The sequence below is a fragment of the Haemaphysalis longicornis genome, unplaced genomic scaffold (genome assembly GCF_048455015.1).
Source record: "Haemaphysalis longicornis isolate Haplotype H1 unplaced genomic scaffold, Haemaphysalis longicornis Haplotype H1 scaffold_3, whole genome shotgun sequence".
Lineage (NCBI taxonomy): Eukaryota > Metazoa > Arthropoda > Arachnida > Ixodida > Ixodidae > Haemaphysalis > Haemaphysalis longicornis.
Genome location: NW_027526335.1, coordinates 225,334,612 through 225,358,794, shown reverse-complemented (window position 1 = coordinate 225,358,794; position 24,183 = coordinate 225,334,612). Strand labels below are relative to the sequence as shown.

At 50.1% G+C, this 24,183-nt stretch overlaps 1 protein-coding gene across 1 annotated transcript; it reads right to left on the bottom strand.

Annotated features, from left to right (window-relative positions):
• Nucleotides 1-1,039: 1,039 nt before the first annotated feature.
• LOC144175737 (uncharacterized) lies at nucleotides 1,040-3,032 on the bottom strand. Its single transcript, XM_077704766.1, has one exon. It carries the CDS (start codon nucleotides 3,030-3,032, stop codon nucleotides 1,050-1,052), a length of 1,983 nt encoding a protein of 660 aa, XP_077560892.1. The 3' UTR covers nucleotides 1,040-1,049.
• Nucleotides 3,033-24,183: the final 21,151 nt, after the last annotated feature.

Here is a 24,183-nt window from a genome sequence, read left to right as displayed (position 1 = left end):
GGTTGGACATATGCTTGGCGGCATTGTTGCAGCGTTCTACTCAATTGGAGTCAGCGAGCTGGGCCGCGTACTCGGCCGCTTCCTGAGTGAGGGCTGCTATGCGGAGTTTGAGCTTACGGTTATGCTTCTGTCGGCGCCAACGGCGGACAAGGCTACGCCGAGCCTCCAAGATATGCAGTAGATGTTTATCCACCGCCGGCGTGGCCTCTGAGAGCTGAACCGTCTGCTCAGTTTGGCGAAGCGACGTCACAAGGTGTTGAGACCAAGTGGCGTAGCCTTGTTGAGCTATGGGGGCTGAAGTTGTGTACTCCGAACGGAACTTGTCCCAGTCCGGAAGTGTCGCTTGTTGATGGGGACGGGTAAGGGGACGCGTCCGAATTGTAGTGAGAAAAATGCAGTGGTCACTGCCGAGGGTTTCATCGGTGTTGAGCCATTCTGCATGCCTGATGTGCTTGGTAAGTGTGAGATCAGGACATGTGTCCCGAGTTACAGAGTTGCCAATGCGGGTTGGGTGTGCGGGGTCCGTTTGGATAGTGAGGCCCAAAGTGGAAATGAGTTCCGCCAACTTTCTACCACGCCGTTCCTCCTTACGGTAACCCCAGTGAGGACTAGGGGCATTAAAGTCCCCTACAATGACAAGCGGCTCCCTACCTGCCACCGTAAGGGCTTTGGTAAACACATCAGCGTACGTTACGTTAGGAAGTTTGGGAGAACTGTAGATGTTGAGGATGTGCAGGGACGGATCCTGCTTCCTAAGCGGGAGGAGAGTCACCATAACGTACGAATAAAGCGGATCGCAGTCGAGATCCGCCAGTTTGGCGGTGTAATTTCGATGTACGCAGAGTGCGGTTTGTGAATCCCTTTGGTACACGGTATAATTTGTGAGAGCTACGTGCTCGCCCGTCTCCTGAAGGGCCACTACCGCGGGCAACTGCGGATAGGTTTCTAAGTGGAGTCGGAGAGCAGCCCGCTTATTGCATGCCTTAAATCCGCGGCAATTCCACTGTAGGATTGTAAAAATAGCCGAATTTGCACGGTCGCAGCGCGATCTAGGGCCGTTGCCCGCCATCTTTAGAACTAAACGTGTGGGGGGCCTCCAGGAGAGCAAAGGGCTGCATAGGGGCTCCGCTGCTCGATCCGGTGCTCACTTCCGAGGTCGCAGTAGAACTGTTAGACTGCTCGTCGACCTCCGTCACCTTGGAAAGGGGCCGGGATGCTTGAGAACGAGATCCTCGCTTAAGCTTAGGACGGCGGGTGCTAACAGTGAGTTGGGACATCTGGGCCGCTATCTTGCCCGGGATGCGGTCAAAAGCGGTTTGGAGGGCAGCAGCCAATCGATTCTCGATCATGGTCCCTATGGACGCCATCTGGGCCTCTAGGTTGCTTAGGCGCTCCTCAAGCGGGCCGAGGTTCGCAGCGGTTTCCCTGTGTTCGGAGGGGGAACTATCCATCGCCTCCGGCGCCTGCCCGAGGGGCGTCGAATTAGGTGAGGACGAGCGGTTCACAAGCGCCTCCACCGTCTGCGTTAACGAGGCAACTTGGGCCTGTAACCTGCGGAATTCAATTTGTTCCCGTGTGGGAGTGGAAGGGGTTGGCGGTTTGGGTTGGGAGATCACGTAGGGTGTGGGCGAAAAGGCTGCCCCGCCCGAGCCGCTCACCTGGGATCCCTTCCGAACGCGGGCGGCCCACGATGAATCCCCCTGGGCAGCGGGTTTGAGCTGAGGTGATGGCTGGTTCGGTTTGGATGGGGCGGGAGGAGCCTGCCCTGTGTTAGGCCTCTTGGCCGTAGGTCCGTCCGGAGTTGGGCCTCGCCGGGAAGGCCCGATAGCCTCCGCTCCAGGGCGCGGGGGCGGGTCAGTGTTGGTGGCAGGAGGCTGAGCCCGCTGCGGCGATTCCCGAGAGCCCGACTTCCGCGGCTTCCGTGGGCGTCGACGCTTTCGCTTCTTGCGGCCGGCTTGACCTTCCGATGGAGGAGTGGACGGCTTGGGTGGCGGCGCCCTGTAGTGTTCCTTACAGCGCCGGTCCCCGGTGACGTGGGAACCAGCGCACAGCGCACACCTGGGCGTACACTCATGTGGGGCACGGGCGCCATCCGTGAGCGGCACCGCCTTTCCGCAGATGCCACAAAAGTCAGGTTTGGGGCCGGGACAGGCGTCGGGTCGATGTCCAACAGAGCCACACCGACCGCAGGCTGGCACAGGTTTTTTGTACGGCTGCACCGGGATCAGCAGGGCGTCGTAGGAGACGTACCTGGGCTTCACCTTGCCGGAAAAGGTGAGGCGCACCTTATTAGAGGTGCCCAGTCGTCGGACGTCTAGAATCTCGCCTTCAGGCCAGTAAAGGCTCTCACGAAGTGCGGCTTCGTTGTCGGAGCTGCGCACCGTCACTACTCCATAACAGCAGTCATGAGTGTCGGCGCGCAAGTACCCGAACAAGGGCACCGGTCCGGCGGGTGAGGGAACTGCAAACTCACCGATAAGTTTGTCCGCTATGTGCGGGTGCGAGGTGTAAACTAAGATGAGATTTTGTTCCCGCACCATCACAACAGTGACTAGCCGTGTCGCGGTCGCTCCTAGGTGGGCGATGAGCGCGCGACCGGCCCCGTTCTCGGGGAAAGCGTTGGCGAGGGACAGCTGAGTCCGGGGTTTGAGCACAACGACGAAGTCCGTTGCTTTCGGCTTCGGCAGGGGTTGAGGATGCCACAAAAACCTCTTGTTCCCCCGCTGCGGGCCCGCGGAGCGCGTCGCAGGCGGCGAAATTGTTGAGGAGCAGGCGTCAGCGTCCGGGTCTGCAGCCGTGGCCAGGGACGCAGCGTCGGTGGAGGCCGCCCTAAGTGCGTTGCTCGCCTGCTCTCGACGACCGACCGCGGCAGTAAGCGCGGCGCTCTTGAAGGATTGGGGCAACTCCGGTGGGCTGTCCGAAGTCGGGATGGAGGTCCAAACAATGCTGTGAGGATCATATCCAGTTTGGGTGTCCGCCACAGTTGCGGCTGCGGTGCTGGGCCGGCCGTCCTTTCTACCGGGAGGCGCCATGGCCGTTAGGCCTATAGACGCCTCCGGCGTGGTCGAGACGTAAATCGCCCGTAAAAAATGTTGGAGGGGCCCACCTGCCGAAACGTGGTATCCAGATGAACCAGATCGCCTTCCGGTGACGGTGGAGAGATTTTTAGGATGTTAGAAGACGTACTCTGGGGTGCCGAACGAAAATTGTCGGAGCTGGTGAGCTGCACATCCCGATACGATGGCGCGCTCGCAGCGCCTCCCTTGTCGGCGGCCCTGTCGTTCCTGCGTGCGTCCGTCGTTGTCGTCGTCGGCGTCCGTACTCTCCTCCGCTCACCCCCTCTCCTCTCCGATATCGAACACTCTCTCGCGAGGGGCATTGGATTGGATTCGATTGGCTTGGCTTGATTTGGCCTGGCTTGGCTTGGCTTTGATTGGATTGGATTGGATTTGGATTCGATTGGAATAAAGTGGATTCTGTTGGATTGTGTTGCATCATAGCCGCGGCAGACACAGTGGCGCCGGCGCGTGCCCAGGCGCCGGCGCGTGCGAACACTCTCTCTCAACATCTGCAGGTGTGCGGCCCAGCGCGCTCTCACTCCACCGGTGGGCGGCGCTGCGCGCGGTGCTGCGCATGTGCAGTACTCTCTTTCTCTCCGCGGTCTTCTCTCCTTCGGGCGCGCTGCGCATATAACCGGTGTGGCCCTCTCCGGCGGCCTTACGGTCGACGGTTGCTCTCCGCTTGCGCTTGAACCCCCCTCAGCGTCGCATCACACCAGGGTTCCCGCGAGGGGAGGTGGGCGTAATTTTTTCTACTAAATAAATTCGCGTAAACACACCCAGAGCGGTTGAAGAATAGCCGAGGGACTCCGGACTACAATTTGCACTACAGTTAAACCTCGATGTAAGGAACCTCTTGTAACAAAACCCGGATTAAACGAAGTTCTTCAATTCCTCATTGCCAACCCCATTGAAGCCCATGTGTTTGCGACCTGTATGTAACGAAGGCGTTGCGATGGTTAGCCTTGATATAACGAATTCTCTACGTTGGTGGGTCACTGTTTTTTTGCTTTTTTCTGTAGAATAGGCTAGAGAAATACACTAATGCAGCGAATGTCGCCCGCACCGGACGTGTGAATGCGACTGCGGTGTGAGTTAGGTGTCGGTTAGGCGCTAGGCCTGCCTGTCGGCGTGTAGTTGCGCGTCGCCGCTGCTACCTGCAGTGTCGGTTCTGCTGCCAGAAAACGAAAATGTTTTTCTTGTCAAGACAAACTCGAAATTTTAAATGCCGGCTCCACCGGCGAGAACGAAGAACTTCGCCGCCAGGTAAAGTATCCCAGCAACCTCTCAACAATTTTGAGTGCGTAACAGAGCCCCAAGTACACAAAAATGCGCCCTTTCAGCATACCTGTGGTCCTTGAAACGTGTTAACGCGCCGAAAAGTGTCGAAGGCAAACGGGACACTCGAGGTACGTTTGCGCATGCGGTGGTAAGTGACCTTACTCCTTTGCAGTGCCCTGTAGTGATCAAGCTCATGGAAAAGTAGCAGGCGCAAATCACGCAGTTTTCCACTGTGAAATAAATCCTTGAATGGTGAGCTAACTGTCACTGATGTCTAGCAGTCTGTTTTCGTTTTTGCTTCATTCACGCAAGCTTTAACGCAAAACCTGCATGTAACGAATACGTGCATGTGACGAGGAATTGACAATTTTTGGTCAAAATCGTTATTACCAGGTTTAATTGTAGTAATCCCGCAATGTTTCAAATCACTTCAGTGTCCCTTTAACAGACAAAGCTTTGGTGTATTCTGTCGATAGTATTAAATTGTTCGTTCACAGAAAAACGTGTGCTGGCTCAATATTCATCGACTTATTTTAAGGTATTCGACAGTATTTTTCACAATGTCCTGTTCACTAAACTTGAGTTGTATGCATCGTTAAATGTTCCTTTAAAAAGTGCTTGTGTCTATCTTTTGTTTTTAGTGTGTTTTATTATAATGCTATATCATAATGCTTAGTATGTTTTAAATGTATGCTTTAATGTTTTGATGTACGTTTGCTTCTGTGACTGCATTGTGACCACTTCTGATGTGTGTCCGGAGCCCCGTCAAGCCGGAAATGAGCGGCGTTTTCTCCAGCCCCCCTTTTTTTCGCTGTACTTTTTGGAGCGAAAAATAAAACTGACTGATTGATTGATTGATTAAATAGCAGTTGGGGCAGGACGAAGAAGAGACGCAAGCGCTACTTAACGATGATCTCGCCCAAATGTCGATTTATTGAGTTGTCTGGAATACCTGGACGACCATTTCTACTGCTAAAAAGCGTCTTATATCTGACAGGTAACAAGTTCTTCCTGGCAACGACACTCTTACTCTGCTTGTACGAACTCTGCTTGTACCAAGCAAGATTTGAGACCCACTTTTATTTCTGACTTACGTTAACTAGCTACCAGAGTGCCTCAGAAACTCAAATTGCGTTGTGCTTTGTGCACAACGTTGTGCCTTGTGCGTTGTGCAAATCACACTGTGGTGTGATTGCCGGCCAGGTAGCCACGGGATCCCGCCTGTACGAGCGCGATGCGCAGGAGCTGGATAGGTTCCACAGCAAGGGGAACACTTATTTTACTTTCACGAGAATATATTGACACGATGGGGTACATGAAACACTGAAGAACACTGGGACACTCAGCAACTCCAAAGTCAAACGTTGCCGAGACACGCGATGCAGTCGCTATGCAGGATACACACAGACGTCGTGGAACGGGATTTGCCCTCCGGGGTTTGGCGTTGCCTTTGCCTCGGACACCCCAGTGGTAGTGGCACCGGCACGTTCACGGTGCCGTGATGGCGCGCGGGAACGGGTGCGCGTCGCCCAGTCGCGCTGCCTTCTCGGCCAGCCTCGCCCAAGTCGAGTGGCTGCCGACCTCCTGGCTGCAGTGCCTAGAATATACAAATGTATTCTAGGCGCCGTACTCTGGCGTTCCGACAGCGTCCCGCCGTCTCGGGTCCCGCACGATCCCCTCTTCCTCCTCGCCAGTGATAATGATAAGGCCGACCCGGTGACGCTGTCCTACGACGCTGCTTTTATGATGATGCAGGTGGGTCAACGCTTCTCCTCACAACCTCTAGCTTTTCAGGGAGTTCTGGTATAGAGACACTAATTTATATTTTGCAAACTTACCATCTTCTCTCGAAAATTCATGGGATAACGGCACGCTATCTTCTGACTCGTCCAAATAATCTTTAATGGTTTGTTACACCTCAATAAAGAAACTGCTAATAAATCCAATGTCTGGGTAACTGTCTGTGTTGCACATCAACTTAAACCGCTCGACCACGAAGGACAGCAGTCAGGACGCATCGGGCCGTGAGGCGTCCACGTATGAACTTCGACGGGCACGTCGGGCATGGCATCGGGGAGCGCGTGAAGCCTGGCTGCACAAGCACGTCTGCGTCCCCACCCGTCACGCATAACCGGCAACTGGAGCGTGCTTACCCTAGGATGGCCAAAATCTGGCTCGAGGTGCCTTCAAGCTGTACTCGAAAAACAGTCAATAACGGCACAGTAAGGGAACTATCTCTTGTGTGAGGAACAATTCTGGTTTACGCAGGTTTACACAAGCACGCTACACGTGGAAACTGGGGCTTTTACAGCTTCGCTGTAAAATTCCAGCAGAATCAATGGGAATTTTGTCGTACCTTTGTTAACGTACCTGTGTTACCATTCTGGAGCTAAGATAGCACTAATTACGTACGCAGTATTCAAGCGAACTACCACCTTTTTTCCTTCTTCCATGACGGTTTGGTACCCAAGTCCGCGCATTCAGTCTGTAATACTAGTTAAACTAGTTCATCACTATGTAAAGAACATTTTAGCTAAGTTCACCTTTGCGCCCATGGGGTCGCAGACGACAGTAGACGGGGCAAGGCAGATGCGCTTCATTCTAACGTAAGAGGATGAAAATCGATGGTCAATTAGCGGATTGTGAACTATCAGCTTGCTGTGCGCGGAGGCGTTTATGTAAAATGTGAAATTCTATGGTAGGTGGATTGTGCCGTGTTACGTTATTACGGGTTGGCCGTCCAGTCTCATATCAAGCCTCGCTTTTTCGATGTATTACAGAAGGAATCTTTCAACTATAATCTTAACGTGGGCGAAACGGAGAATTAACACGTGCGGGGTTTTGTTCGTTTTCCGCAGGGCTGACGTGGTAAACGGCAGCAGGCTGTGGTACTTTGACGGGCACCGCTGCCGCCTGTGGACGTTTCCTAGCGGCCAGTGCCCATCTGGTGACGGCCCGCTGTTTCCCGGCTACGACGAGTGCGTGGACATATGCGTCGCCACAAGGGCTCCCGGCAGGGCTGCTACTGGCTTCTGCAGAGTGACCTCACCCGCCGCGTGCCATGCCCATCAGCTCCGGTTTCCCTTTATCGCCGTGCCGCTAACCTCCGGTCGCTTTCGCTGCCTTGAAACGACGCTCGCCAGTGGACCCACAAATCGCTGTTTGGTCGGTCCCAACCGATTCCGCACACAGGCGGCTTGCAAGACTGCTTGTGGAATCTAGCTAATATAGTGAATGGTAGTGAAATAAACAGGATGCACTTAAAAAAACAAACAAACAAACAAATCGCGCAGCCCGAACACGTGAGCCTGAATAAAAGATGCTACTCTCGTAAACACGAAACGCCTTTAACAAGAAAATTCACGTCATCAAAGCAGGCATGTGGAGAATGGAAAGCAGGCAGCGCCCTCGTGAAATTTTTTGCAAACGACTCTAATAAAAAAATTAATTGATGTTCAGTAGTTTAATTAACCGTATCATGCAGCTCATTTGCAGCTCATACGCAGCTGGTTAATTTGGCACGGAAACATAGGAGAACTCGGGCTTCTGCGCGTACTCGAGCGGGCAGCAACATGAAATGGGGGAAACCATTGCGGGAAACACCCACGGTTGATGCGTGAGTAGGAATAGGTCGCTGTCAGGGTTTGACGCGCCGACGGAACGCAGGCGATGAGGTGCAGCGTAGTGGAGGGCTCCGGAATAATTTTGACCTCCTGGAGATCTTTATCGTGCGCCGAAATCTCGAACACGCGGGCGCTTTTGCTTTTCGCCTGCATGCGTGAGTAGCAATAGGACAAATTCAAAAGCACGGGCTGTGATTGGAAACGAAGTCCAGCTGTGTTCATCTCTCCTACAGGAACAAAGCATGCATGCTTGTCTGACCTAGGCGACATCCCGGATCAGGCATGTGGAAAATCCGCAGAAAACAATGATCAGACATGCGACTCCTTCAAGGTGAATGACCAGCGAAGCCTGCTAGCAGACGACAAACAAGTGACACAAGATTTAGGGAAAAGTGCGTGTTAATTTTATTTCTTCTGAACGTTGACGGTGGACACTTGTAACAAATATACAATGCGCGAACGCACTCTTCCTTTCAAAATAGTGCGCGTTCATAGCTAATGTGCCCGAAGGGCATACCCTAATGCTCAGTTGCATAAGCTAGTAGTCCAAGTCGTGTCCTTATCATGCGAATGGTGCCGAATATTATATACCCAAGGGGAATGTCCGTGTGGTTGAAATCAGTGTTTTCAACGGCGTACAACTTTGCCAGTGATCGCGTTCAAATAGGGCCCCCAATGGAACGCTCGTTTCCCAACACCTCGTTCTTCAGACAGGCTGATTTTGTTTGCGGGCATAAAAAGATGCACGTAACACTAGCCATACAGGCTTCACTGTAAAAAGGGGTGTACCTGTCTACTCACGCCGCTGCAATAGTCGTCGACTGCCGGCCCTGCAGGCCAGTTATATTTTGTGCCTTTCCTAAGGCGCCTAGTGTACGCCGGATGTGCGCGTGCACCAAGGCACCCTAGGCTGATGATGATTGCTAGTGGTACCCCCTTTGCGACGCGGTAAGGACGTGCGAGCACAGGCATACCGAATCTCTCGAGGGAAGTTCAGTTCAGTTTTATTTCCTCAAAGGCTGCCGTCAGGGAGTGTTACGTAAGGGTTGGGTCAAAAATACACCAGGTGCGAACAAGTTAACAATGTGAAGGGTAAGCCTTTGGTTCCTGTGAAATTTGCATTGGTCAAAATAAAGATACGACATCTCGGGGAAGACCATTCGAGTCAGAGCTGCTTGAGCAATATAAGAAGCGGCAAAAGTAGTAGTCGCAGTAGAGCGAACCATGGTAATATTTATGAAACAGGCAGAGACTGGCAATGCGGTGACGCAGGAGAAGGCTGGGAAGACAGGATTGTAATTTTGAGGAAGATACGGGACATGCTATGAATATGAATAATAAATGAATCCTGCTGCGAACTTTTTGGCCGGACTCTAATGCGTCGCTAAGTATGTATGGTGTGGGTTTCAGATAGGGGCTGAATATTCCAGTTTGGATCGAACAAGGGGTTGACAGGCGAGTAGTTTAACAATCTCCGGGCCATCGCGAAGTTGAAATCTTAGAAAAGCGAATGCTTTGTTTGCGGATAATATGATATTGGTGATATGAAGTTTCCAGGACAGATCGTTAGACAATGACACCGGGGTACATGATGTTAGAGATGGCGCAGCGCAAAGCAACAGGGTCAGTAGGGCGTTTAAAAGAAACGGTATTGCCTTTGTTCGGGTTAAGCGTCATTAGCAACAAATAGCACCATTCCTAAACGCGATTAAGATCCTTTTGAAGGAATATGCGATTGTATTCGTTCGTAATTGAACGGTACATAATCATCCACAAAAATGCGGATATTAGAACATGCGTTTTAAAGGGGCCCTGGAAGAGTTTTTGCCGATACATGGGTGTTCGTATTTTCAGGTAAACCAATTTCGGGTAAACCAGCGATCACCTCCTTCTAGAATTTCGTTAAAAGAGTGGAGTATTTCTAAAGTTACAGCAAATGAAAACATCGCATTTGTGCCGGCTTAGCGATTCACCCTCGTCTCGTGCACCTCCTCGCACCGCGCGAGCGTGGTTGCCAGATATGCCTTGCTTCTTGGTGACATTTGCACGAACATCCGGTTGCAGGCGTCGTCTGCTACTGCGATATTCTGTGCCGTTGTCGCTGTGCGAAGGGGCCGTGTAACTTCCTGCGTTCCGTTCGGGCCATTTTTTATCATTTTTCTTATCAACCCTGCTCTCCGCTCACGGCTGGAAGAGCTGATAGAAGGAACGGGGCGGGACATACGGGAGTCTAAAATATCTAAGCGACAGTGTGAAGGATCACCTCAAAATTTGTTAGGCTGAGCACGTACATGCTTTCCGAACCTACGTCGATTTATATATTGCTCAATTGGCCGCTCCTTCACGCCAATGTCAAGCTTGGTTGTGTTGTGGAGGTGACATGCACGTGCGTACACAGGCAGTTGTAGTTTTCCATTCCCTTATTCCAATCTATTCTAAACATCTCTAACCGTAACAAAAAGCTGCAGAGAAGGGTTGCACGCTACGGTACCGGCAATATTTTTAAAGTGCGTCGTGCATTCCCCCCTCCCCCCCTGACTTTCTTGGAAATTTCTACGCGACTGTGCTTATCAACTATTAGACGAGTACACCATAATAGGTATTGTCCTCTCCAATGCTATTACTCGTGCCAAGAGTTACTACTTTAACACTACTTTACCGAACTTCATAAGAGGGGAACCCCAAAAATTCTGGAACTTTATTAGACAGCGCAAAGAAAACATCACTGAAATTTCATTCGACGGCTCTAAATGGACCAATCCTCGGGTCATCGCGAATCACTTTAATTTATATTTTCATAGCGTATTTTCGCAGTCTCAGTTGAAAGAGAGTAATACGGTAGCTTCCTATCCTGATGTTAATATAGTTTCGCACAATGGTGTCTTAAATATGTTACTCCGATTAAAAAACAAATCGACGCCAGGGACCGATTGCATATCCAACGCATTTCTGCGGCGTTATGCGGAAACTGTGACGAAATTCCTTGTCCTTATTTTTGAATCTTCTCTTCATTCGGCCACGCTACCTTCTGATTTTACATTTTTTTTAGCGCGTATCGTACCTATTCCAAAAAAAAGGAGACCCACTCTTAATTCCTAGCTACAGACCCATATCTATGTTATCATCTGCCTGTAAGCTACTTGAGCACGTCGTTGCTACGTTCATAACGGAATTTTTAGATGCCCATCAAATCCTCTCGCCATTTCAGCAGGGGTTTCGCAAGGGATTGTCGACCATCACTCAATAACTTACAGTTGTTCGCCAGGCTTCTTCAATTCTAGATAAGAGAGGACAGGTTGACCTCATTCTCTTAGACTTCAGTAAAGCATTTGATCGCGTTCCACACGACAAATTAATCGACAAATTACTTCAAATCGGGCTTCCACCGTTTAAAGTTTCTTAGGTAACTGCCTATTTAACTAACCGCAGCCAGTACGTCGACATAAATGGAAGCACCTCTGGCGCTCTCCCTGTTACATCTGGCGTACCGCAAAGAAGTGTGCTAGGGCCTTTACTTTTTCTTATTTTTTGTAACGACATTGTTAATGTTATAAATAATCCGGTTTAAATACGTCTTTTTGCAGATGATTGCATCCTTTTTGACGAAATTAATAGCATCGAGGATCAACGTGCGTTAAACTCAGCGTTAGAAAACGTTGCTTCTTGGAGAAAAACTTCTAACATGCAACTCAACCATGACAAAACAGTATACCTCCGAATGACTATAAAGAAACACCCGTTGGAATGTACTTATTGTACTTGTGACCAACCGCTAAAGCAAGTATATGAACACAAATATCTCGGTGTAACATTAACCAGTACCTTAAGTTGGAACTCTCACATTACTAACATATGCGCTGCAGCTTTCCGTAAACTTTGTTTATTACGACACAAACTCAAGGAAGCTCCCTCTCAAGTTAAATACTTAGCGTATACTTCAATAATTAGACCGAAACTCGAATATGCTTGCGGTATTTAGGATCCTCACACGAAAACCAATATCGATTGCCTCGAGAGAATTCAAAGAAGAGCCATCCGCTTTATTTATGGTATGTACGGGCGAAGAGACTCCGTTTCTGCTCTCATGGAAAGACATGGTATCCCAACATTAGAGTCCCGACGTAAATCAGTTTGGCTAAAATTACTCTATCAATTAGTTAACCGGAAGCTCTTATTTGATTCCAGCCCCTACATTAGTCTCCTGGCAACACGGCGCGGTCGTAATTTACATGCCCTTGACTTAACTCCATATTGCGCCAAAACTAATCGTTTTTTTCACGCACGATCAGTGAGTAGAACAAGCTACCGCTTGCCGCCCTTCTGTCGACAGATTCTATTGACGCGCATGTCTTCCTGGTGACGTGAAAATGATTTGCTGTTGTCTTATCCACTGTTTCATTGTGTTGTTGCATTGCTTTACTTCAGTGCCACGTTTCTCTTCCCCCTCTTTTTTTGAAAAATGTAAGTCATGTAATCCCGCTTAATTGATTGTTGTATGTACGTGATGTTAGGCTTGATTGCCTTTTCATATTCTTTTTTTTCCTGTTTATTGCCTGTACCACTCCTGGTTGGGCTTCATGCCTGCAGTATCTTGTAAATAAAATTTTAAAAAATTCCGAATGGTCTCGGAAGAGTATAGTGTGAGTTGAGGGGCCGTGCGCGCCTGCCTCTTTGTTCGTTGTGCATACAATTGCACGAAACAATTATTCCACCCTCGATTTCTCTACCGATGGCCTGGAGAGGGAGTGAGTGAGTGGGTGAGTGAGTGAGTGAGTGAGTGAGTGAGTGAGTGAGTGAGTGAGTGAGTGAGTGAGTGAGTGAGTGAGTGAGTGAGTGAGTGAGTGAGTGAGTGAGTGAGTGAGTGCGCGTGCGTGCGTGGGCGCGTTCGCGTGTGTGTGTGTGCGTGCGTCAGTGTTTGTGCGTGTGTGTATGTGTGCGTGCGTGTGTGCATGTGTGTGTGTGTGCGTGTGTGTGTGTGTGTGTGTATGTGTGTGTGTGTGTGTGCGTCCTTCTAATAATCCTTCTAATTATCTTTGCCAGTCTTTGCCTCAAGGTTGGGAAATCAGGGTCACAACTTGGCCTAAGTAGATATATTCGCTTATCACTTCCACTGCCGCTCCACCTATCTCAAACCGCTGTGCTCTCCCGAGGCTATTGACCATTATTTTAGTTTTCTGACTAATAATGTTAAGACCCTCGATGCTACTCTGCTTGTCCAGTGCGGTAATTATGCTTTGCCATTCGTCCACCGAGTTACTTAGCAAAGCAACGTAATCAGCAAACCTACGGTTACTGAGACGTCCTCCACCCTTACGCCCAGCTGTTCCCAATCCACTGTTCTGAATACCTCTTGTAAACATTGTCCGTAAAACTATTGTAAACCCCTTGTAAGAGGTCTCTAAACATCTTGTAAACCTTCCATGAATACGCCGATTGGGCCTATACATGGTTCCTATGACAAATACAAATTTATCGATAATACTCTTAGACCACAGCGTTTCAGTACCTTCTAAGTCAGGCATGGGCATCGTAAGAATGTAGTCCCACACTAGAATCACGACGCCACCCCTTCGAGTGCATCTATCTTTGCGCATATAGCCTGGTGAGGAGACACCGCTCCTCGGAATCCGCTACGACAGCCAAGCAAGCTTCCTGATTGTGACGACGTGCGGAGGACGTTCGAGAAGAAACGCTTCTGATTCTACGGTTTTGTTTAGTACTAAGCTGGTTCTACTACAGTTAGTCGCTTTGGTTGAGCGGGATGCTCCCGTTTCTCGCAAAATTCGTTTTTTTCCTGGTTATTGGTGTTTTGTCTCCACTTTTGTCGCCCCAAACAAACACATAGTCATTCATTTTAAATTTATCAAAGATCAATTTGACATTGTCTTTGTTTTCCCGATTGCATTTCAGCTGTCCTACAGGTGTTTCGTGCCATTACACACCACTAGGGAAAATATTCGCTCACTGATATGTTAGATGCTTTAGGTTGGTGCAGTTCTTAAATATTTTCTTTTGTCTCTAGGACAGAGAAATTTTAATTACAGGCCGCGTTTTGTTTTCCTTTTTCTCTCCGAGTCTGCGAATCTTCTAAATTCCAGAAGTATTCACCCGAAGCGTATTTTGAATGCGTTTTACTACACGTATTTCATTTCCAAGGCGTTATGTAGTCTCATCGTGAATACCGCAAACAATAAGCTTCGATCGCTTACTTCTGTTTCCGAGGTCGCCCACCTGCTGTGCTAGGTTAGTCACGGTTTGTTCCGAAGGAGCTATTTTCTCTTCTGTCTCTCCTATCCTGCTGCTTAAGTTCCACAGCGAATCCGGTTTGGCGTGAATGGTTGCTATGGATTCTGTTGCCGCTTCGTTTTCGTCTTTCATATCGCTGATATCTTCAGCTATTTCGCGTACTTCGTTCATGACTTCTGGACTAGTGGCACCAGAGTTGGTTTCTAAGTCTCCAGAAAGCAGTAATGAAGCTTTCAAAGAAATAACATAGCCAGTAACAAGTGTGTACATTAGCCATGGGTACGGCAGCATCACAGGAAACGTATTGCTACTCGGAAAATATGTCCCGTATTGGTCTTTCACCTGGAAAGGAAAGCCGAAGTTATTCATGCTCTCTGCGGTGAGGCGCTTTCAAGCCAGTACATACCGTTGGAAGCTGCGCCGGAGAGGATGCGCACGTGCTGGGTCCTTTGGATGCCGGCAAAGGGACGATCCCGCTGTGAAACTGGGCCGACATCGTAGTAGCAGACGTACTGGGGCACTAAAGAATTGAGGAGCTGGCGAAGGACGAAATCGTTCGGGAGCGTAGTGCTCCCGGTGGTGAGGCCGGACCCAGTCATTTGGTGTGTTTTATATGTAATACGATTTACAAAGGACCTCTTGCATTGCGTCGGAGGCCTGTGTCGGAAACGCGTGAGGAGAGCAATGGAATACGCTGGGGAGAACGGAAATTGCATGAAAACGTCGAGTGGGTCGACAGCTACGCGGGGAATTTTCCAGTAAACCAGTGAATAACACGGGGACGTGGCCTGTGGAGACTGAGCTCCAGCGAGGGCACGCGGGATAGTCCGGTCTCATGGCGGCGCTGCTGCGCTGGACGCGGGAATGCCGCGAGCCGGCGCTGTATTCTCTTTTTAATGACGATAGTCTTTCTTTGGCTACTTAAAGTCAGAAATTTTGGTCTGTCCGTATGTACGTTTGTCTGTCTGTCGTCTGTCGGTGACTCGATTCAGCCACCCGGCCGAAGTATGGCAGAATCTACGCAATAGTCTTATATACTCACAGCCAAACGTAAACGTCTAAGCCCGGTTTATATGTTCATACTTGACAACTTTGTCGAACAAGAACAAGACATTACGCAAATATAAGAGAGGGAATTAGTACACAGGGGATATTTACAGTGTTCCTTTACTTAAAAATTTCTGGATGCTTCGTTTTTTGATACCAAATGATATTCTACATCTGCTGCAGAAAACCGCCGCCCGCGCTACTTCCTGGCGGCGAAGGAGAAATCACGCGGCAACAGCAACGAAAGGTTCCACTAGCGAGGTTCCATGTTCTGCTTGGAACGCACGTGGACCACGGCCACGCGGTTCTATAAAACTTGTAGTTGGCCGCCTCCATTCACGCGCGTCTCTGCCGTACTGCAGCGCTGGCATCGAGGAACCCGGCACGTAGCAGTGGAACGCGGTAAATTCAGATCGCCTTTAGCAAACCTTTAGTGTGTTTACCTTGGAATGAGCGCGGCGGTACAGGAACCGCATGAGAGGTGAGCGGGAAAGGAAAGGGGGGCATTTTCTTGGCACATTTCTACAAAGACTATCGTCTTTTGACGACATTTGCAACAAAAGGAGCAGACACGCGGCCATTCTTTCCCTTTATTTTTTCTTAGACAGCTCTAAGAGGGAGCCGAGGCTATAGGTGTGCATCGCCTGACGGGGCTCCGGCCCCCTTACACGTTTCACTGTTTCACACAAAGGATTTAGATTCCAACAGCTGGCTCTCAGCAAAACGAGATAAAAAATATAACAACAGAAATTCAACGTAGCAAAAGAGTAGAACACATAACACAGGGTCATACAAAAAAAATGAAGCACAATAGTACTAAAATATACCCACGTGCATAGATGAAGCGTTTCAGGGGTGTATCTATCCGTGTAACATATTGCCGCAAACCATGTATGGGTTTGTTTACCTATTGTTTGTTTTTACTGCCCGGCCACGCCCGTCTCTGTTATCTGCGCCCCAAGCGAAGCGCGTTTTCCGTTCTTTATTTTTATGTCGCACGGGATATCTCATTCATATAAGCAGACTGTTTCGCCCTAACGCCACTAGCCCAGAATAATCTTCTCTGATCTACAATGTTCTGGATGTAAATCGACTGTTCCAGAAACATTCGCCCGGAAAGAGCATGTGAAAAGCCTGCAGAGCAGACGTCGCGGCATTCGAATCGCCGGAGCTCGCCTGCACACGTCACTTTGTTGACCGCTGCTTCGCCAGTTGTGTATTCTTTGAGTTGTTAGGGGAGCACAAGTTCACTCCAATAAACTTGTTTTCCTTGAAGACAAGTGCGTCGTGTTTGACTTCGTGACATCTGGTGGAGGTGCGGGGTACATGCACCCTAAGCCCTCGTCAAGCCGACAAGTAAGCCCCACTCGTGTCAGCCTCCGACAGCAAGGTCTTCAGCCGGAGTTTGGAAGGTGTACTTTTCCGCCCTTTAGGCACGACAGTGGTTTTACCCGACAGTATGCTTTTAGGCCCATTTAAAATTAGTATTCTAAAGTGTGTAAAGACCCTTGGGGTCATTTTTAACGAGAACATGTCGGGGAAAGAGCATGTGAAATCATTCAGCTCGAAAGCGCAAAAGGCAGCCGGAATCATAAATAGGTGTCGTCATTTCCTACCCAATGGCATCAAGCGACTTTTATGCCAAGCGCTGTTTCATTCACATCTTAACTACTGTGCTTTAGTGTGGGCAAACACCACCTTGCAAAACCTAAATAGAGTAACGTTACCGCAAAATAAAGCCATTCGGGCAATTGAGAATGTTCCTTTTCTAGCACACACTAAGGACTTATTTTCAAAACACCAAATAGTAAGGGCAGAATACATATATCAATATAAACTTATCCGCACATATAGGTCTGCTAAACGAGGCAAAATAGACACTTTTCTGGACCTAGCACATTTACAGGAAACCGTAAATGTATATTCACACCGATAGAAGCCACCTTGAAAGATCCCATCATCACGGACTCATCATGAACAGCAGCTACTTAAGCATACACTTCCAAATACACTTAATCACTTGCACAGACAGGAATTTGACATTCTGGCCGTTAATGATGCCCGCATGTTAGATATGTTTTTGTAGGTTTTTACTTGTAAATTTTCAATGTTTTAATAATTTTGCAGAATCAGTTTTTCAATGTACCTCGTAAGTGACCGGAAATTGCTGTGTCCTCATTGCTGTCATTGCCGCGTCGGTGGACGGTGCCCTGTCAAGCTGCATTGTTGCAGCTTTTTCGCCATCCGCTTTTGTCACCTGTGTAAGAACATTGGTGGAAATAAAACTTTGATTTATTGATTGATTGATTTATTGATTTATTGATTGATTGATTGATTGATTGATTGATTGATTGATTGCTTCCGGATAAAGTGAAGAAAGAAGACGTCGTGACCCCCGCCATGAACAATTCATCCACGATGACGAACGCATCGAGCACCCCCGTAGTTCTGCAGCAACCCCGGGAACCACCGCCATCATGGGTCGCCTACGAAAGATCCCGTGGAATGGCTGGAGCATCTTGAGAGGGTCCAAACGTTTACCCGATGGGATTACGACGAAACACTCAGGCAAGTGTTTCTCTACCTCGAAGTCTCCGCACGGATTTGGTTCGAGAACCACGAACGTACGCTGACAACCTGGGAGTTATTCAAGACGGAGCTCTCGAATACGTTCACGACTCTGGTACGCAAAGAACGGGCCGAGCAGCTGCTGCAGACACGCACGCAGCATCCCAATGAAAGTGTTCTCGTGTTCGTTGAGGAGATGAAGCGACTTTTCGCCGTGAGGCCCCAGAAATGACTGAAGAAAAGAAACTACGGTTTCTTATGAGAGGGGTTATGCAAGAGCTCTTCGCGGGCCTTGTCCAAAACCGCCCGAAGACTGTGTCCGAATTTGTGTCCGAGGCGGCCGCGTTGGAGAAGATGCTTGAAATACGAACGAGGCAGTACGATCACCCACCAACGCGCTGGTTTCGGAGACGACTGGTGCCGGCTCTATTAACTCCGACTCACTACGCCAGACCATCCGTGCTGTGGTGAGAGTGGAACTGCGGAACCTTTTCCCGACGACATCACAATCCCAAGTCGCTTTGCTGAGTGACGTGAACCGAGAAGTACAGCAGGCTTTGGGAACTTCTATGCCATCCGAAGGACCCCGCGAGCCAGAGGCTATGACCTACTCCGCGGCTATTCGTCGACCCCGCCCTGCTCCAATCCGTCGTCAAGAAGCTCCGCCGTACCGCCGTCCACTGTCGCCGCCATCCTCACTGTCGCCACCATCCACCGTACCGCCGTCTACAACCCCAAACCACAACCGGAGGAAGACCGACGTTTGGCGAACCACCGATAATCGTCCACTGTGCTACCACTGCGGAGACGCCGACCACATCTATCGTCGCTGCACTTACAAGAGGCTCGGTTTGCGAGGATTCTCCGTCGACGCACCACGCCCACGACCCGACCTGCGCCCTACTGTGATCGACGAATACCTGTCCAACAGCAACCGAGCACCAGCGGGCTTCAACCGTTCGCCGTCGCCCTACCATTACCAGTCGCCGAACCGCCGTAGCAATGCTGATTTCTCACGTCGAAGGTCCCCCAGCCCACAAGGGGGAAACTAGAAGCAGCAACTTCTGGAGGTGAAGTTGCACAACGCCGGAAAAACGAAAACCCTCCAACGACGCATGGACGCACCGAACACCGCACCCGCAGCCCGATGACCCGATCTCACCAGGACGTGACTCCCGAACACGACGACAACGACACGACGCGAAGCGTACCCGAAATGACAGAGCCTGACGCTGAGAAGACGACGACAATGACGACACATAGTGCCCGGAAGTCAACACGCTAAAGCGGAGATACGACGCCACGACGCACCCCGAACTCGAAGAAGGCAGCGTCCGACGTTCAGCTGTTCATCGATGGCTTTGAAGAAGGCGCCCTCATAGACACGGGAGCCGATTACTCAGTCACGAGCGGACCATTTGCGTCTAAGCTGAGGAAAGTTATGACCAGATGGGACGGACCGCACATACGCACATTGGGAGGCCCCCTTGTGACGCTAAGTGGAACGTGCACATCGCGCGTCACCATTGGCGGCACAACGTACCCTGCAGCGTTCGTCGTTTTGCCTAACTGCTCCCGCGACGTAATTATCGGATGGACTTTTTGACGGACAATGGTGCAAAAACTGATCTACAGGCAAAGTCTATAACATTTTTTTACGATCACTGCATGACGCCTGAACCGAACCCCGAACACCGTGCTGACGATAATGTCACCCTGCCACCCCGCTCAAGCTTGATGATCAGCGTCTACTGTGAAGATGCGGTTCCTGACGTCGACGCTGTAGTAGAGAGTGACCAAAAACTGCTTCTCGGCCGTGGTGCCTCTGTCGCAAGGGGGACTGCGCGCTTTAATCAACGCCAATCCCACGTTTTGGTCACCAATTTTATCGACGAGTACCAGTATATAAACAGGGGACTGCAATTGCGTTGCGACGCAGATACCGCGTTCCTCGAAGAAACGCAAGAAACAAGTGACGTGATCGTGGTTGCCGAATTTGAACGCGCAACTGAAGATACCTTCAAGCTTCCGAAAACCTTCGACGTGAATACGGCGTTGCCGGAAGCAGAACGGAACAAATTTTGTCTTTTCTGCGTCGCTACAGGGAGTGTTTTTCGTCGAACTCAAAACTACATCAGACACGTCTAGCGAAGCACCCAATAATAACCAAAGATGGAGCCCGACCTACCTGACAGTCACCGTACCGCATCTCTTCACACGAGACGGAAGCCATCCGGGCTCAATCGACGGCAGGCTCCGCGACGACATTAAACAGCCATAGAAAAGCCCCTGGGCTGCGCCGGTCGTACTCGTGAAGAAAACAGACCGCACATTCAGGTTTTGTGTTGACTACCGGCGACTGAACAAAATCACCAAAAAGGGCGTGTATTCCCAGCCACGAGTCAACGACGCCATCGACAACCTCTGCAATGCGAAGTACTTCTCATCGATGGACCTGAAGACCGGCTACTGGCAAATTGAAGTGGACGAGAGAGACCGAGAGAAGACTGCATTTATAACCCCAGACGGCCTATAGGAGTTCAAGGTGATGCCGTTTGGGCTGTGCACGGCACCAGAAACGTTTCAAAAAGTCATGGACACTGTGCTAGCTGGCCTGAAGTGGCACACCTGCCTCGTATACCTCGACGACGTAGTGGTATTCGCCCGGACATTCGACGAACACCTTGCAAGGTTGGAGTCTGTATTCGAGGCCATTCGTACATCGGGGTTAACGCTGAAGCCTGAAAAGTGTCGTTTCGCGTATGAGGAGCTGAAGTTCTTGGGCCACGTCGTCAACGCCGCGGGAGTCCTGCCTGACCCGGCAAAAACTTCGGCCATTGCGAACTTCCCAAGGCCGAAAGACAAGAAGGGCGTGCGAAGATTTCTCGGACTGTGCGTATACTACCGGCGCTTCGTCGCAAACTTCGCCCGCATTGCCGAGCCACTCACACGCTTGATGAAAGATAGCACCCCTTTTAGCTGGGAAAGCGACCAAGAATAAGCATTCTGCGAGCTGCGAAAACGCCTGCAAAGCCACCCGTTGTCACTCATTTCGGCGAAGAGGCCGAAACGGAAATACATACGGAAGCCAGTGATGTAGGATTAGGTCCTGTCCTCGTCCAAGAACAATGAGGTTGCAGAAAAAGTAATCGCCTTTGCCAGCCGTGGTCTGTCGAAGGAGTAGAAAAAACTACTCAGCGTCTGAAAAAGAGTGCCTCGCAATTATATTGGCGATTTCAAAATTTCGCCCATACGTGTATGGTAGACCATATAAGGTTCTGACAGACCACCATGCGCTGTGTTGGCTCGCGAATTTGAAAGACCCCTCAGGCCGTCTTGGGGGGTGGAGCTTGCGCCTGCAAGAGTTCGACGTTACAATTGTCTATAAATCCGGAAGGAAAATTCCGACGCCGATTGCCTGTCCCGCGCCCCCGTCGACCCACCACCACAAGACTCCGATGAAGACAGCGCGTTCTTCGGAGTTGTGACGGAGAGCGACCTTGCCGCCCAGCAGCGCGCCGACCCCGACTTACGCATCATGATTGACAACCTCGAAGGACGCAACTTCGCCGTGCCTAAAGCGTTCAAACGCAACTTACCAGCATTCAGCTTGAAAACCTCCGTCATGGTGAAGAAGAATTTCAGCCCCGGAACGAGAACGAATTACCTTCTTGTCATCCCCGCAGACCTTCGTGACGAAATTTTGGAAGCGTGCCACGACGACCCGTCTTCCGGACATCTCGGCATAGTTCGCAGTATTAGAAAAATCAAGGCGAGGTAATACTGTCCCCGCCTTACCTCTGACGTCACCTCACCACGTCCGGAGCTGCCTTGAATGCCAGCGACGAAAAACGCCGCCGACGGGACCCGCCGAACTTCTGCAGCCGATCGCCGTCCCATCGAGGCCTTCCAACATATTGGAATGGACCTTCTGGGCCCGTTTCCTACGTCACGATCCGAGAACAAGTGGATTCTCGTAGCGACAGACTACATGACGCGCTACGCATAGACGGCCGCTCTTCCGAGGGGACTTCACAAGAAGTCGCGAAGTTCTTCATTCACCAAGTTGTGCTGCGACATGGAGCCCCTGAAGTCCGCATCACGGACCGCGGAACGGCCTTCACTGCGGAGCTTATGCAAGGAATCGTACGCTACAGCAACACAGATCACCGAAGAACGGCGGCGTACCACCCCCAAACGAACGTTCTAACGGAACGTCTGAACAAAACGATCGCGGATATGCTGTCAATGTACGTCGACGTTGAACGTAATACTTGGGACGAAGTGCTCCCGTATGTCACAACACGGCTATCCAGGAAACGACGCAGATACCGCCGTTCGAGCTTTTTTACGGAAGACGGCCGACTACGATGCTTGACCCCATGCTTCCGCATGTAGAGGACGACGACCTCAACCCCGACGTCCAAGGATACCTTCAGCGTGCGGAGGAGGCCCGCCAGCTCACTCGAGTTCGTTCAACGGATCAGCAGCTTATAGATGCCGGGCGCTACAACCTCCGACGCCGAGACGCTGAGTATCACCCAGGGGACCGTGTTCGGGTTTGGACTCCCCAGTTAGAAGCTCCTACGCCGGAATTGCGGACCCTACCAGATTCTACGACGTATCGGCCAACTTACCTACGCTGTGATTTCCGATGGTGATTCTGGAACATCACGACAACGCACGCGGCCCGAAGTCGTGCACCTGGTTCGCTTGAAACCTGACTATGCAAGATGACGGACTTTGTTTTGTTGTTTGTTCGGGTTGTCTTTTGTTTGAGCATCGGGTTGATGCACTCTTAGAGGGGGGGGGGGGGCGGTAATACCGCGAACCATGTATGGGTTTGTTTACTTATTGTTTGTTTTTACTGCCCGACCACGCCCGGATCTGTTATCTGCGTCCCAAGTGAAGCGCGTCTTCCGTTCTTTATTTTTATGCCGCACGGGGTATCCCATTCAGATAAGCAGACTGTTTCGCCCTAACGCCACTAGCCCAGAATAATCTTCTCTGATCTACAATGTTCTGGATGTAAATCAACTGTTCTAGAAACATTCGCGCAGAAAGATAAAAGCCTGCAGAGCACACGTCGCGGCATTCGAATCGCCGGAGCTCGCCTGCACACGTCACTTTGTTGACTGCTGCTTCAACGCTTGTTTATTAGATGCGAACGCATCTCATTCATTCGCCTTGTCCCTGCATCCATCCGGCGTTGTCGGCGTCCACCCCTCCCCCATTCTCCTCGCCGCGCGAGCTGCGCTCTCAGCCGCTCACCCCCTCTCCTCTCCGATAGCGAACACTCTCTCGCGAGGGGCATTGCATTGGATTAGATTGGCTTGGCTTGGCTTGGATTGGATTAAAGTGGATTGTGTTGGATTGTGTTGCGTCATAGCCGCGGCAGACGCACTGGGGCCGGCGCGTCCCCTCACCGTTATGCGCGCTATAAACCGCGGTGCCTGCGCCGCTCCGCTCCATTGTTCCAGCGCCGTTCCTCCGCTGTCCAACGCTGCAACATGAACCCCCTATGCGTCGCATCTAAACAGGGGTTCCCGCGAGGGGAGGTGGGAGTTTTTCTTTGAGTTGTTAGGGGAGCACAAGTTCGCTCTAATAAACTTGTTTTACTTGAAGACAACTGCATCGTCTTTGACTTCGTGACAATATAATAACCAATATTAGGTGAGCATGCCTATCACAAAAAGTTAATGGGGCGTACAGTGTACAGAAGGGAATAGACATGTATTTCTAATAATGGGTCCAGTGAATTGGTTTACAGCATGAGAAATATATCATAAATATAAGTTGCATATTCAGACATAAAATGCAACGTTCTTGTGGTTCAAGAAACATTAAAGAAACAATATTTCACAGAAAACAACACTTCGAAGTGTAGAGAATGATGTGCCATTCCGGACTAGACATTTTCTGCATTCGCTTTTGACTGGGACAAATGGTCTTAGGAAATTTATTTTCATATCACTGCTATTTATATTTTTGTAGCTTGATAAGAAATAGTCTGTTTACCGTAATTAGTGCGAATTGTAGGGGGTGGAATTAAGGGCTTGCGTGTTGGGTATGTGCTAGGTTTCGCGGTTGGTACGTTATGTAGGCAGTTTTTATGAATGCGTTGTAAGAGTTTGAAGTAACAGATTTGATCAGCTTTAAGCATGTTATACTTTATAAAGAATGGACCTGTCTTTAAATTTTGTTTGTTTCCTTGGTAGTTCTCACATATGCGAAGAATAATTGTCTGCAAAATAATCAAGCTATTGTAGTTATAGGCCGTTGTGGTTCCCCAAATTAATATGCCATAACTCAGTCTCGAATAGAAAAGAGAATAGTAGAGTGTTCGTTTTAGCGAGGGG